This window comes from Schistocerca cancellata, chromosome 1 (assembly GCF_023864275.1).
Source record: "Schistocerca cancellata isolate TAMUIC-IGC-003103 chromosome 1, iqSchCanc2.1, whole genome shotgun sequence".
NCBI lineage: Eukaryota > Metazoa > Arthropoda > Insecta > Orthoptera > Acrididae > Schistocerca > Schistocerca cancellata.
The window spans coordinates 938,307,608-938,321,460 of record NC_064626.1 but is presented as its reverse complement, the minus strand read 5'-3'; the positions used below and the strand labels follow the sequence as shown (position 1 = coordinate 938,321,460).

The following is a 13,853-nucleotide window of genomic DNA, read 5'->3' as shown; positions in this document are numbered from 1 at the left end:
TGGTTTATTCCTTAGAACAGAGGATTTTTCTGGTGTTGGAATTCCACCGCCTAGAACACAGTGTTGTTGCAACAAAACGAAGTTTTCAACGGAGGTTTAATGTAACCAAAGGACCGAAAAGCGATACAATAAAGGATCTGTTTGAAAAATTTCAATGGACTGGGAACGTGACGGATGAACGTGCTGGAAAGGTAGGGCGACCGCGTACGGCAACAACAGAGGGCAACGCGCAGCTAGTGCAGCAGGTGATCCAACAGCGGCCTCGGGTTCCCGTTCACCGTGTTGCAGCTGCGGTCCAAATGACGCCAACATCCACGTATCGTCTCATGTGCCAGAGTTTACACCTCTATCCATACAAAATTCAAACGCGGCAACCCCTCAGCGCCGCTACCATTGCTGCACGAGAGACATTCGCTAACGATATAGTGCACAGGATCGATGACGGCGATATGCATGTGGGCTGCATTTGGTTTACTGACGAAGCTTATTTTTACCTGGACAGCTTCATCAATAAACAGAACTGGCGCATATGGGGAACCGAAAAGCCCCATGTTGCAGTCCCATCGTCCCTGCATCCTCAAAAAGTACTGGTCTGGGCCGCCATTTCTTCCAAAGGAAGCATTGGCCCATTTTTCAGATCCGAAACGATTTCTGCATCACGCTATCTGGACATTCTTCGTGAATTTGTGGCGGTACAAACTGCCTTAGATGACACTGCGAACACCTCGTGGTTTATGCAAGATGGTGCCCGGCCACATCGCACGGCCGACGTCTTTAATTTTCTGAATGAATATTTCGATGATCGTGTGATTGCTTTGGGCTATCCGAAACATACAGGAGGCGGCGTGGATTGGCCTCCCTATTCGCCAGACATGAACCCCTGTGACTTCTTTCTGTGGGGACACTTGAAAGACCAGGTGTACCACCAGAATCCAGAAACAATTGAACAGCTGAAGCAGTACATCTCATCTGCATGTGAAGCCATTCCGCCAGACACGTCAAAGGTTTCGGGTAATTTCATTCAGAGACTACGCCATATTATTGCTACGCATGGTGGATATGTGGAAAATATCGTACTATAGAGTTTCCCAGACCGCAGCGCCATCTGTTGTTGAAAATTGTAACTACTGTAATTTCGAAAGTTTGTCTGCCTGAAAATGTACTGTTGTCCCAAGCATATTGCAACAAACGGTGTATTTCTATCGCTGCTCGTTTAGTTTTTATTGCCGTTTCAAATATACCGGTCATTTTTGAAACACCCTGTAAATTTGAGCTTGTAAAATTCATGTTAATACCCTCACTCCCCTCCCTCCAAACCCCCCTTTGCAACAAATAATGGAAAAAAACCAAAACTTTTACGAAAAACTACTTGCCTTACAAATTTCAGAAGGCATTTTTAAGTATGTATACATTTTTGTGCCAATTTCAGAGGCAGGTAACATGGTAGCAACTATATTATGGACATAGTATGCAAATGTCTAAGGAAAGAAGTTCATCAAGTAGATGAAAAGAACCTTACTGAAGGAATGAATACTATAAAGAGAACTGCATAAAATACCAGTTTTCATTTTGATTGGAAATTTACAGATTTTTGGAATATCCCATTAAATAACTTTAATATCACAAAAGAAAGCAGAAATGTTCAAAGAGACTTATTAGAAATTTATGATTTATAACCAAGACACAATCAAATGGGACACTGGCTGTGGTGTACATGTATCGGGTGTCCCTTAAGTCTTTTCCTAATTACAAACATTCATAAAGCATTTGACACACAGATAAATACTTTTCATCTTGAATTGCATGTGACATTTTTAAGTTTTTGTGTACATACATACTTACTGCTGCTTTGACATCATTATGAGAAGGATAGATTGCTACCCACCACATAGTGGAGACATTGAGTAACAAATGGGGGGGGGGGGGGTAGGGGGTTAGGGGGCAGGGTCAGGGGAGGTGGGGGGTCGGGGGAACTGGACTGCTAAAAAAAAGAGAACATTCAGCCAAAAGGCATTCTTCTAAAGTAGAAACACACACACACACACACACACACACACACAACTACTGCGTCTGGCCACCAAAGTGGACTACAATCAACTGCACATGATAGGAGAAGCAATCTGGATGATAGGGTTAAACAGGTGGCTGGGGCGGCAAGTGGGAGTGATGGCAGGGTAGGGGCAGGGGACAGTAAAGTGCTGCTTGTAAGAGCATACAGGAATGTAGTGTGGACAGGTTAGGGCAACTAGGTGCTCTCGGCAGGGGTTCTTCTTTTTTTTTTGGGGGGGGGGGGGGGGGGGGGGGGGGGGGGGAGGGAGATGAAAAGGATGGGAATAAACGCTAATAGTTTCACTGGTGCAATAGGAAGCTCTGTAACATTATAGTGCGAACAGGGAAGGGTATAGGTGGGTGAAGGACAGGGATTAACAAAGGTTGAGGCCAGGGCATTGTGAAAACCTAGCATATAGTGCACTAAGAGGACCCACCTGCACGAATCAGAAAAGGTGGTTTTGGTAGGAGCGATCCAGATGGCGCAGGCAGTGAAGCAGTCACTGAAGTGAAGAATGTTATGTTGGTCTGTGTGCCCACCAACTGGGTGGGCCAGCTAACTCTTGGTCATAGTTTAACTATATGTAAGACCTGTCCCATACATCCTCCCACCACAACTTACTTCAGTCCTGTCACAAGCATTACCTATCCCATCAAAGGCAGGGCTGCCTGTGAAAGCACACTTGTGATCTGCAAGCTAAGCTGCAACCACTGTACTGCATTCTGCGTGGGTGTGACAACCAACTACATGTCTGTCTACTTGAATGGCCACCGACAAACTGTGGCCAAGAGACTGATGGCCCAACCGGTTGCTTAGCACACTGACCAACACAGCCAGCCGGAGTGGCCGTGTGGTTCTAGGCACTACAGTCTGGAGCTGAGCAACCGATACGGTCGCAGGTTCGAATCCTGCCTCGGGCACGGGTGTGTGTGATGTCCTTAGGTTAGTTACGTTTAGCTAGTTCTAAGTTCTAGGCAACTGATGACCTCAGAAGTTAAGTCGCATAGAGCTCAGAGCCATTTGAACCATTTTTTGACCAACACAACACTCTTCACTTCAATGACTGCTTCACAGTGTGTGCTATCGATCCCACCTACCAACACCGATTTTTACGAACTGTGCAGGTGGGCACTCTACCTGCACTATATCCTACATTTTCACAACCCCTCTGTCTTCAACCTCTGTTAGTCCCTGCCCTACAGCCACCTACCCCCTTCTCTGCCCCCATTCCAACATTACACAGCATTCTATTTCACCAATACTCCACTGGTCTTTATTCCCTTTCTTTATAGCTCTCCTTTTCCACTTTTCTATTCTCACTCCCCACCCTTCCTGCTCCCCAAACTCCCAACTGCACCTAGCTGCCCTGCCCTGCCCTGCCCCCACCACATCCCTGTATGTTCCCAAAAGCAGCACTTTACCATTCCTTACCCATACCCTGCCATCCCTCTCCCTCCCTGCCCCAGCCTCCTCCTTACCCCCATCACTCAGATTGCTTCTCCCATTATACGCAGTTGCTCACAGTCCAGCATTGGTGGTCAGTGACAGTGCTCATGTGTGGTTTGTTTGTGGCACTTGTGCTTTCTTTTGTGTGTGTGTGTGTGTGTGTGTGTGTGTGTGTGTGTGTGTGTGTGTGTGTGTGTGTGTGTGTGTGTTATCAACTTGCTCACTTGCTGGCAGTATTTTTATTGTGCCTGTCTGTGACTAGACATCTCCACTGAGTACCAATCTATACTTTTCATAAGATTGTCATTATTCCATCCTGGATTTTCCATTGTTTTGTTTTGCATTACTTTGTTTGTCACAGAGTCCACTGACATAAAATAGTGAAATCAGACACCATTTGCAAACAACATGTACACAAATCAGGAGGAAGTCCACCAGATAGTAAAACCATCAAGAAGTGGTATGTGAAGTTTAAGGAAGCAGGGCGTGTATGTGATCTCTGAAGAACATGAGAGCCTGGATGTTTAGTGCAGACAATTCAGATCTACATCTGCACGATTACTCTGCAATTCACATTTAAGTGCTTGGCAGAGGGTTCATCGAACCACAATCATACTATCTCCCTACCATTCCACTCCCAAACAGCGCGTGGGAAAAACGAACACCTAAACCTTTCTGTTCGAGCTCTGATTTCTCTTATTTTATTTTGATGATCATTCCTGCCTATGTAGATTGGCCTCAATAAAATATTTTCGCATTCGGAAGAGGAAGTTGGTGACTGAAATTTCATAAACAGATCTCACCGCGACAAAAAACGTCTTTGCTTTAATGACTTCCATCCCAACTGGCGTATTATATCTGCCACACTCTCCCCTATTACGTGATAATACAAAACGAGCTGCCCTTTTTTGCACCCTTTCGATGTCCTCCGTCAATCCCACCTGGTAAGGATCCCACTCCGCGCAGCAATATTCTAACAGAGGACGAACGAGTGTAGTGTAAGCTATCTCTTTAGTGGACTTGTTGCATCTTTTAAGTGTCCTGCCAATGAAACGCAACCTTTGGCTCGCCTTCCCCACAATATTATCTATGTGGTCTTTCCAACTGAAGTTGTTCGTAATTTTAACACCCAGGTACTTAGTTGAATTGACAGCCTTGAGAATTGTACTATTTATCGAGTAGTCGAATTCCAACGGATTTCTATTGGAACTCATGTGGATCACCTCACACTTTTCATTATTTAGCGTCAACTGCCACCTGCCACACCATACAGCAATCTTTTCTATATCGCTTTGCAACTGATACTGGTCTTCGGATGACCTTACTAGACGGTGAATTACAGCATCATCTGCGAACAACCTAAGAGAACTGCTCAGATTGTCACCCAGTCATTTACATAGATCAGGAACAGCAGAGGTCCCAGGACGCTTCCCTGGGGGACACCTGATATCACTTCAGTTTTACTCGATGATTTGCCGTCTATTACTAAGAACTGTGACCTTCCTGACAGGAAATTACGAATCCAGTCGCACAACTGAGATGATACCCCGTAGGTCTGCAGCTTGATTAGAAGTCGCTTGTGAGGAACAGTGTCAAAAGCTTTCCGGAAATCTAGAAATACGGAATCAACTTGAGATCCCCTGTCGATAGCAGCCATTACTTCGTGCGAATAAAGAGCTAGCTGTGTTGCACAAGAACGATGTTTTCTGAAACCATGCTGATTACGTATCAATAGATCGTTCCCTTCGAGGTGATTCATAATGTTTGAATACAGTATATGCTCCAAAACCCTACTGCAAATCGATGTCAATGATATAGGTATGTAATTTGATGGATTACTCCTACTACACGTCTTAAACTCTGGTGCGACCTGCGCAATGTTCTAATCTGTAGGTACAGATCTATCAGTGAGCGAGCGATTGTATATGATTGCTAAGTAGGGAGCTATCGTATCAGCGTAATCTGAAAGGAACCTAATCGGTATACAATCTGGGCCTGAAGACTTGCCTGTATCAAGCGATTTGAGTTGCTTCGCAACCCCTAAGGCATCTACTTCTAAGAAACTCATGCTAGCAGCTGTTCGTGTTTCAAATTCTGGAATATTCCATTCGTCTTCCCTGGTGAAGGAATTTCGGAAAACTGCATTCAATAACTCCGCTTTAGCGGCACAGTCGTCGGTAACAGTACCATCGGCACTGTGCAGCGAAGGTATTGACTGCGTCTTGCCGCTTGTGTACTTTACATACGACCAGAATTTCTTCGGAGTTTCTACCAAATTTCGAGACAATGTTTCGTTGTGGAACCTATTAAAGGCATCTCGCATTGAAGTCCGTGCCAAATTTCGCACGCCTGTAAATTTTAGACAATCTTCAGGATTTCGCGTTCTTCTGAACTTCGCATGCTTTTTCTGTTGCCTCTGCAACAGCGTTCGGACCTGTTTTGTGTACCATGGGGGATCAGTTCCATCTCTTACCAATTTATGAGGTATGAATCTCTCAATTGCTGTTGCTACTATATTTTTGAATTTGAGCACAGATAACGAAAGACATCTTCATAGCATGTCACAAGAATTCAGTCCCCCGATCCTCACATGAATTTCAGATTCCAAAGACACTGGTGAATGCCACCCAATGTAAACAACTTCTTTTCCACGCATACAAAGGCTAGATCATGCAGCCCTTGCAACTCATGGTTTACAGTGCCCATTATGTCTTTACTGCTGGCATGCTGGCTAAGATTGAGGAAGATGATGACTATCTGAAGCGTGTCCTTTTCTCAGATGAGGCCAAAATTCAAGTGGACTGTTTTTGGTGACTGTGTCTCTTGTTACCAGAGAGCGCATTGGGCTTTCCACTAGCTTGATACATGTTGCTTGTAATTGGTGGCAGGTTCTGCTGTTCTCACAAACAAAGTGACAGTAAGTACGTATGCACACAAAAACTTTAATATGTCATATGCAATTCATGATAAGAAGTATTTGTCTGTGTGTCATATTTTATGCCTTATGAATGTTTGTAATCACAGAAAGATGTCTGGGTCACCCAATTAAAATATGCCTAGATGTGACAGCTGGGGTCTGCATGTGTCAATGTAAAGACAAAAATAAATGTTCCTGGAAGGATGTGATATTTTAAAACGAGATGTTTTACTGATAACTACATATGACACTTAGTGGTCCTACAGTATTTCTTGGCATTACACATTTCTTAAATAGAAAGGAATGTAGTACAAAGTAACCATTTTATATCAACGGAACAGAAATTTTTTTCTTTTTTTCCACTTTTAGAAACTTTCTGGTATTTCTCTGATGACAATGAGAGAAACACAAGGAGACGAGATAATGAAGACACTCAAGCCATTATCCAATTAATTTTATTGCACACATTACAAAGTAACACTAAAAAAAGTATGGTACTCTAAAAGTACTGAAGTAGGCAATGTGAATTAAAAATAAATTATTTAAAATAATTTCTCACCTTCAACCAATCTATAACTTTCTGAGGCACTTCATTACTGAACTTTGAGCACCAAAGGGAAAACATATCCAGTGCATGAATTAATGTTTTCTCATGGACTGAAAAACAAAGTGAATCATACAGAATTTTCAAAAATTACACAATGATGTTTAATACATAAATAAAATACAATACAGTAATATGCAAACCTTCTACATCCAAAACTTTTATAAAATGATCTGCTGCTTGTGATGCTAAAAGGTGGATGCTGCTTCCTGTAACTGCATTGTAACTAAGGTTGCCAGCACCCTGAAAGAAATAATTTACATTTTTCTATGAACAGTCACAATTAGAAACAAACTTTTAAAAACTCAATATTACTAGCAAGATAGGTAGTCTAAGATGAAAAGAGCATGGAGGCCATTTGTTAGAACAATGACAAATAAAGATGAAAGGGGAGGCATATGAAAAAGTAGCATGTCAAAGATGGTACATTCATGAGCACTATGCCAGCTTCCAGCTTCATCCCAGAGATGACACAACAACACACTGGGAAGTAAAGCTGGATTAAGAGGAAGAGAAATGAAAAGCAGAATAAAGTGATGTGATTAAGAGCAGAGGGGAATACTTGGAAGAAACCAACCCAGACATATGTGAGTAGAGTTCATACACTGAGGGTTCCTTACAAACTTAATTCTGTATATGGATAGTTCACCTACAGGTTTTGATGAGTGAGTTTGTGAATATCAAAATATGTGACATAAACGGCCCGGCCAAATGTCCCTATTTTTTTATTACACTGACTTAGACAACTAATTTTTTTCAACAACCAAGGGACCGTGGACATTATTTGACATACATTACAGCTTGATACCTCTATCCATTCCTGAGAAAAAGGATCCTTAACAGACAGGCAGAAAGACTGGCAACAAAGTGATCCTATAAAAGTTCCATTTTTAAAACCCTAAAAGCTAAAAAAAAAGAGAGAGTAAACAAAAAATACAAAATATCAACTGTAAAAAGAGACTAGCTCCAGGTTTTGTGTGTGTGTGTGTGTGTGTGTGTGTGTGTGTGTGTGGAGGGGAGGGGGGGTGGCGAGTATTAATGGAATTTCAGTCCAGGAGGGTGGTGAGACATGAAAATATGTTGGAGAGCATGTTCTCCTCTCCAGAGTTAAGGAAAACTAGTGATGAGTGAGAAGCTCCAAATGGCCCATGTTATGTGGGAGGCACTGGAGTCCTACTGTAGAGTACTAGTGAACAGACTGTGGCCATGGGCTGCATGCGGTCCACCCCTCACCATTTGTTCCCGCGGTTTATTTTTTACTCATCTTTCATTCCTTCACAGAAAGCAGAGGGCAGAACTTAGTTTTTTTGAGCTACACCAGTCTAGCTGGCATTGCGAGAGGGGGATTCCAATTTGAAATAATTGCTTGTCACATGGCACACTATTTTTGAGCCTGCATTCTTGAGGAACAATTCAGTCACAGCAACAGGAGTTGCACATGGACCTGCAGGTAATGACATTGTTAGCTGTCACTGGTTTGTATATTCAACAATACATTAGCGAGCTTTATCAGTCTATTCATTAGTGCACTGAACTTTTCATGGCGAAGGTAAGCAACAATTTTTGGTATTTCTGTGAACCTGTAAGCATTTATTTCACCATTATCAGTCAATAACAATATCAGAATTTTTTTTTCCTCTCTTCATAGGCATTGTTGCATAAATTCACCATCCCCTCTTTGAGAAGGTCTAAAGCCTAGAATACATAAAGCAAGGCAAAGTAGGAAACACTAATTACAAGATGAGATGTGGCCATTTCAGGATAGCTCGATATAATTATTTTCTTTTTGTTGTAACTGCTAAATAATATCATTTGCCCTATTTGCAAAAGTATTGTAGCCATCCCAAATGAATACAACTTAAGGAGACACTATGAAAGTCTGCATTTTCAGAATTTCCAGAACAACATAAGAAGCAAATTTCTTCCTTGATGGTTATAAAACCTGTTAAAAGTCTCAGGAACTGTAACAGAAATAAGTTTTGAATCATCTCATCTTACCGCAAAAACTTGGAAGCCATTTACAGATGGAAATTTTGTCAGGAATTGTTTCAATAGGTGCTAAAAAGATCGGCCTGGACTCAGTTAAACGTTCTGTGAAAATTCAGTTAAACCTTATGACTGCGCACATGAGAATTACTACAATGTTGGCAAATATAAAATACCAGCTAACATATTAGAGAAGGAAAGTTGCTACTCACCATATAGTGAAGATGATGAGCTGTGATAGGCACAACAAAAAGATTCACACAATTATAGATTTTGGCCATTAATGCCTTTGTCAACAATACACACACACACACACACACACACACACACACACACACACAACTCGGTCACAAAACTGCAGTCTCAGACAACTGAAACCACACTGCAAGTAGCAGCACCAGTGCATGATGGGAGTGGTAACTGGATGGCGTTAAGGAGGATGCTGGGGTGGTGTGGGGTGGGGGAGGAATAATATGGTGAAAGTGGCGGACAGTGAAGTGCTGCAGTTTAGACGGAGGACAGGGGAGAGATCGGGAACGGAGGGGGTGGAGGGATGTAGCAGAAAGGAGAGAGACAAAAAGAAATAAAAAGACTGGATGTGGTGGTGAAATGGCGGCTGTGTAGCACTGGAATGATGGGAACAGAGAGGGGGCTGGATGAGTGAGGACAGTGAATAATGAAGGCTGAGGCCTGGAGAGTTATGGGAACATAGGATGTATTGCAGGGAAAGTTCCCAGCTGTGTAATTCAGAAAAGCTGGTGTTGGTGGGAAGGATCCATATGGCACAGGCTGTGAAGCAATCACTGAAATGAAGGATATCATGTTTGGCAGAGTGTTCAACAACAGGGTGGTCCACTTGTTTTTTGGCCACAGTTTGTCGGTGGCCATTCTTGCAGACATAGAATGCAGCACAGTGGTAACCCTGCCTTTGATGGGGTAGGTGATGTTTGTGACCAGACTGGAGTAGGTGGTGGTGGTGGTGGTGGTGGTGGTGGTGGTGGTGGGAGGATGTATGGGACAGGTCTTGCATCTAGGTCTATTAAAGGTGTATGAGCCATGAAGTAAGGGATTGGGAGAAGGGGTTGTGTAGGTTCGGTGGAAAGAGTACCACAGTGGGAGGGGTAGGATGGATAGTGGGCACAATATTTCTTATTTCAGGGATGTCAAGAGGCAGCCAAAACCCCAGGGGAGAATGTAATTCAGTTGCTCCAGTCTTGGGTGGTACTGAGTTATGAAGGGAATGTTCCTCTGTGGCCGGACTGTGGGACTTGGGGATGGGGGGGGGGGGGGGGGGATGGAAAGATAAGGCACGGCAGATATGTTTTTGTACAAGGTTGGGAGGATAATTCCGGTCAGTGAAGGCTTCAGTGAGACCCTCGGCATATTCTGAGGAGGACTGCTTGTCACTGCAGATGTGACAACCAGGGGTGGCTAGGCTGTATGGAGGGGACTTCTTGGTATGGAATGGGTGGCAGCTGTCGAAGTGAAGGTACTGCTGTTGGTTAGTAGGTTTGACATGGATGAAGCTACTGATGTAGCTATCTCTGAGGTTGAGGTCAACATCTAGGAAGGTATGCTAAACTGACTGAGAAGAAGAGAACAGACACAAAACAACTGCCCACTTCAGGGATAACCAGTATCCAGTCACCAACCAAGCTCTATACCAGACTGCTCCAGCTGGACACTCATAGATACAGGTCGGCAAACTGTGCCAGGGTGTATACATGGACAAGGAAAAACAAAATTCTCAGATTTTTCCTGGATATCCCGGTTAAAAATACACTTTCTCCTGAGTGAGTTAAGTGACATTATACTTTCCCTCAGAACTGTAAAATGTATCAAAAATTTGAATGGTTATGGTTTTATACACCAGCGTAGAATTTCCCGGCACTTTAAAGAACGAAACTCAGGGGAAAAACACGTTTTGGAAAGATCTTTGATGTGCAGCAACACGTGCGCTGCATATTTGCATATTACAAAAGTATAAATTTGAATTCCACCAAACACTGCACGTTACTTTCTGAAGCATTGATATCGAGATTGGGATGTGCTTTTGTAAGCCAGTCATAGCTCATGTCACGTGATCTCACCAGCCGATGACAGCAGATATTCAGAACATAGGACACCATAAACAGCAAAAGTTAATGGTTTAAATTTAAATACATAATGGTGCTCAAGAAAAGCAAAGCTTTCACATATCATATTGGTCTCTAAGGTTAATAGGCTGCAAGAGAAGCTAAGCTTTCACATGTGATGTTGGCCTTTCGTGCATGCATTACACAAGATACGTATATAGCACAAATGGGCCAGTAAAATGTTTAATAACGACATAAATGTCTGATCTTCTGGAGTCGAAATTCTTCTAAATAGCTTGTCATCAAAGAGTTGATTTTTTAAATGAGAGTCAAATGCCTTATGATTAAGAAATTCATTGTACATTCTCGCACATAGTTCATCTTGGGTAAAAGGAAATTTACTTGAAAGTAACGCTTTACAAACTGCCATTCCAAATATTTCCCCGTGATCTGTTATCAATAGGTTCATTTCAGCAGTTGCCAGAAAGCGCCAGATAACAGGTGTCACCGCACTTGCGCAGCTATGATAACGTAGGAAGGCTGTATGTTTGTACGTGAAAAACATTAAAAGATCTTACATTATGTCATAAAAGAAACAAGATATCAGGGGATACTCCAAGAGCGTCGCAGTTTCTTGAACCATACTAAAATGCATAATTCAGCTTAAAGTGCACATCTGTATGTACAGATCCCAATGAAGTAGGCCTCGACCTGATGTTAAGCTTTTCACTGTGGTTTTCGGGATGTAAATTCCTTTGGAGTACCAGTGCTAATTATCTAATGTTTGGTTCTTTATAATGGCGTAATGCCATATTTACTAGACAATGAAAACATGCACTTTAAATGCAGCAAACAGTTGAAACTAACCAATAGTGTGGAATTAAACACTTCATTTTAAATAAATTGACTGCCGCAGTGGAAAAGATTAACAAATTTCTTTAGAAAACCGACAAAAATAACTTCATTGTTCTGCAAGGTGATTAATGCTTGACTGTCAAAAACGTGGAAATAAAATAAAATCTGAAACTAATAACATATTTTAGCCTTCCATAAATGTGCGAATGTATTTTAATTCAATTGATAGCTCCTGGCCACAGACATCCATTTTGTTTTCATTTGACATGAGAGCTGTAAACGAAGACGAAACAGCAACATCACTAATTGTCAACATGAGTCACGTAGAGACTACCCACTTCCCCACTATAACTCAGACTGCTCTGCTCATCAGCCCCGGACCTACAACATTTCCAAACCGGAGCGATACTAGATAGTGGCGTCCCCCTCCCTCGAGTGTTTGAGATAGGACATCTAAAATTTACAAAAATCAACTTTTCAAATATATGTTCATTTTGTAGCGCACATCTTTCTGAAGAGTCTGATACATAAAACATATTGTTTGAGGAAATATAAGCCATGTTATTTGGTCTTAAGTGTGCCAAAGTGCAGTGCCATGCTTCTTCACACACCATTCTTCTACTGCATGTCACTGTATCTTGCTCTATGGAACTCATATTCCGGACAGTGGAAATTAAAATGTCCTGTGGTGCCTCTCTGCTCCAGTCAGCCAGTTTGACATCCTGCCCCCTTAAAAAAATTCGCAATTAATACTGGGTAGGATGATTTGTAACTAAGAGAACAAAATCTCTTTAGAAAATTAGCACTCTTTATTGCCTATTAGCTAATAACTTGCTGTTTTGTGTGACATAAAATTAAATATAGGATACATAAAACCAGTAAAGATAAGAGACAAACAAGACAGTAGACATTTCTCCAACCCTTAGGTCCCAGCATTTTTTTCTCTCTAATCTTGCTACAGCTTTACATGGTGTGCTTTCCTTTCTACGAAAGAATCTTTTACCTAATCAAAGTTCGTCAAATGATTTGCTACATGAAAAATCGAAATGTCATTGTCTACAACTGAAAAGGCTGTTAATACAAATAGTACCCAAGACTGGTGTGATTTCTTGATCTGATCAAGTCTATTTTGTCACTGTCTGCTAGATAAAACAAAATAGGTCTTCCTAATATTGCAGCAGTTGTAACACACACCAAATAAAAAAGACTTTTGGCACAAAAGGTCATTTTTGTAACACTACAGAACATAACTCACAAAGTACCAATATCAAATGCCTATAAGGCCTACTACAAGCAAAAAGCTTCAAGTTAGAAAGCAGTTTCACATTTCATTCATATGCTCCAATTTTTCAAGCATGAGATCGAAAAGAAGTAGTATGAAATTCCGTCTAACAAAGAATCTTGTCATCACTAATTATGTAACTATTCCTGCCATTGTCAAAACTTATTCTCCAGTTAACTTCACTAACCCTGCCAGAATCACTGGTATAGTTTTACTGCGATTATTCTCTGGTTAGGCATTATTACATGTTTGTACTACGTGTTTTCTGTGCTATTCTCAGAATAGAACGTAACTGGCTGCTAGCCGGGGACTGTACAACTGACGCTTCCTAGTGTAGCGATCTGGCCAAAAATTTTCTGTCAAAATTTCATTTTCTTGGATACACCGAGAAGATAATCATAATCTTTCTTAGCTGTTATTCCTGTTAGTCGTTTATTTCCACTGTGATAGTTTGAATCTGTGGATTTTATTAGTAATTATAACAACGCTGATCATTCGCAAACCCAGTCAACCACATAGACAAACATTCTTTATTCTGCAGCAATAAATTGCACTTTATTCTTTCAACATTGGCATTCATCCGTTCAGCTTTATTCCGCTCATCTTGTATAGCACCGTCCCCTTCTGTCAGCAGGAAA

At 41.7% G+C, this 13,853-nt stretch overlaps 1 protein-coding gene across 1 annotated transcript in view; it reads right to left on the bottom strand.

The window, feature by feature from the left end:
- Positions 1-13,853, bottom strand: part of LOC126191492 (eIF-2-alpha kinase activator GCN1) — a 271,290-nt gene that overhangs the window by 201,667 nt on the left and 55,770 nt on the right. Inside the window, exons 7-8 of the mRNA XM_049932385.1 lie at positions 7,161-7,260; positions 6,973-7,070 (exon numbers count right to left, since the gene is read on the bottom strand). Coding sequence (XP_049788342.1) covers positions 6,973-7,070; positions 7,161-7,260 — 198 coding nt within the window. The remainder of the gene's footprint in view (positions 1-6,972; positions 7,071-7,160; positions 7,261-13,853) is intronic.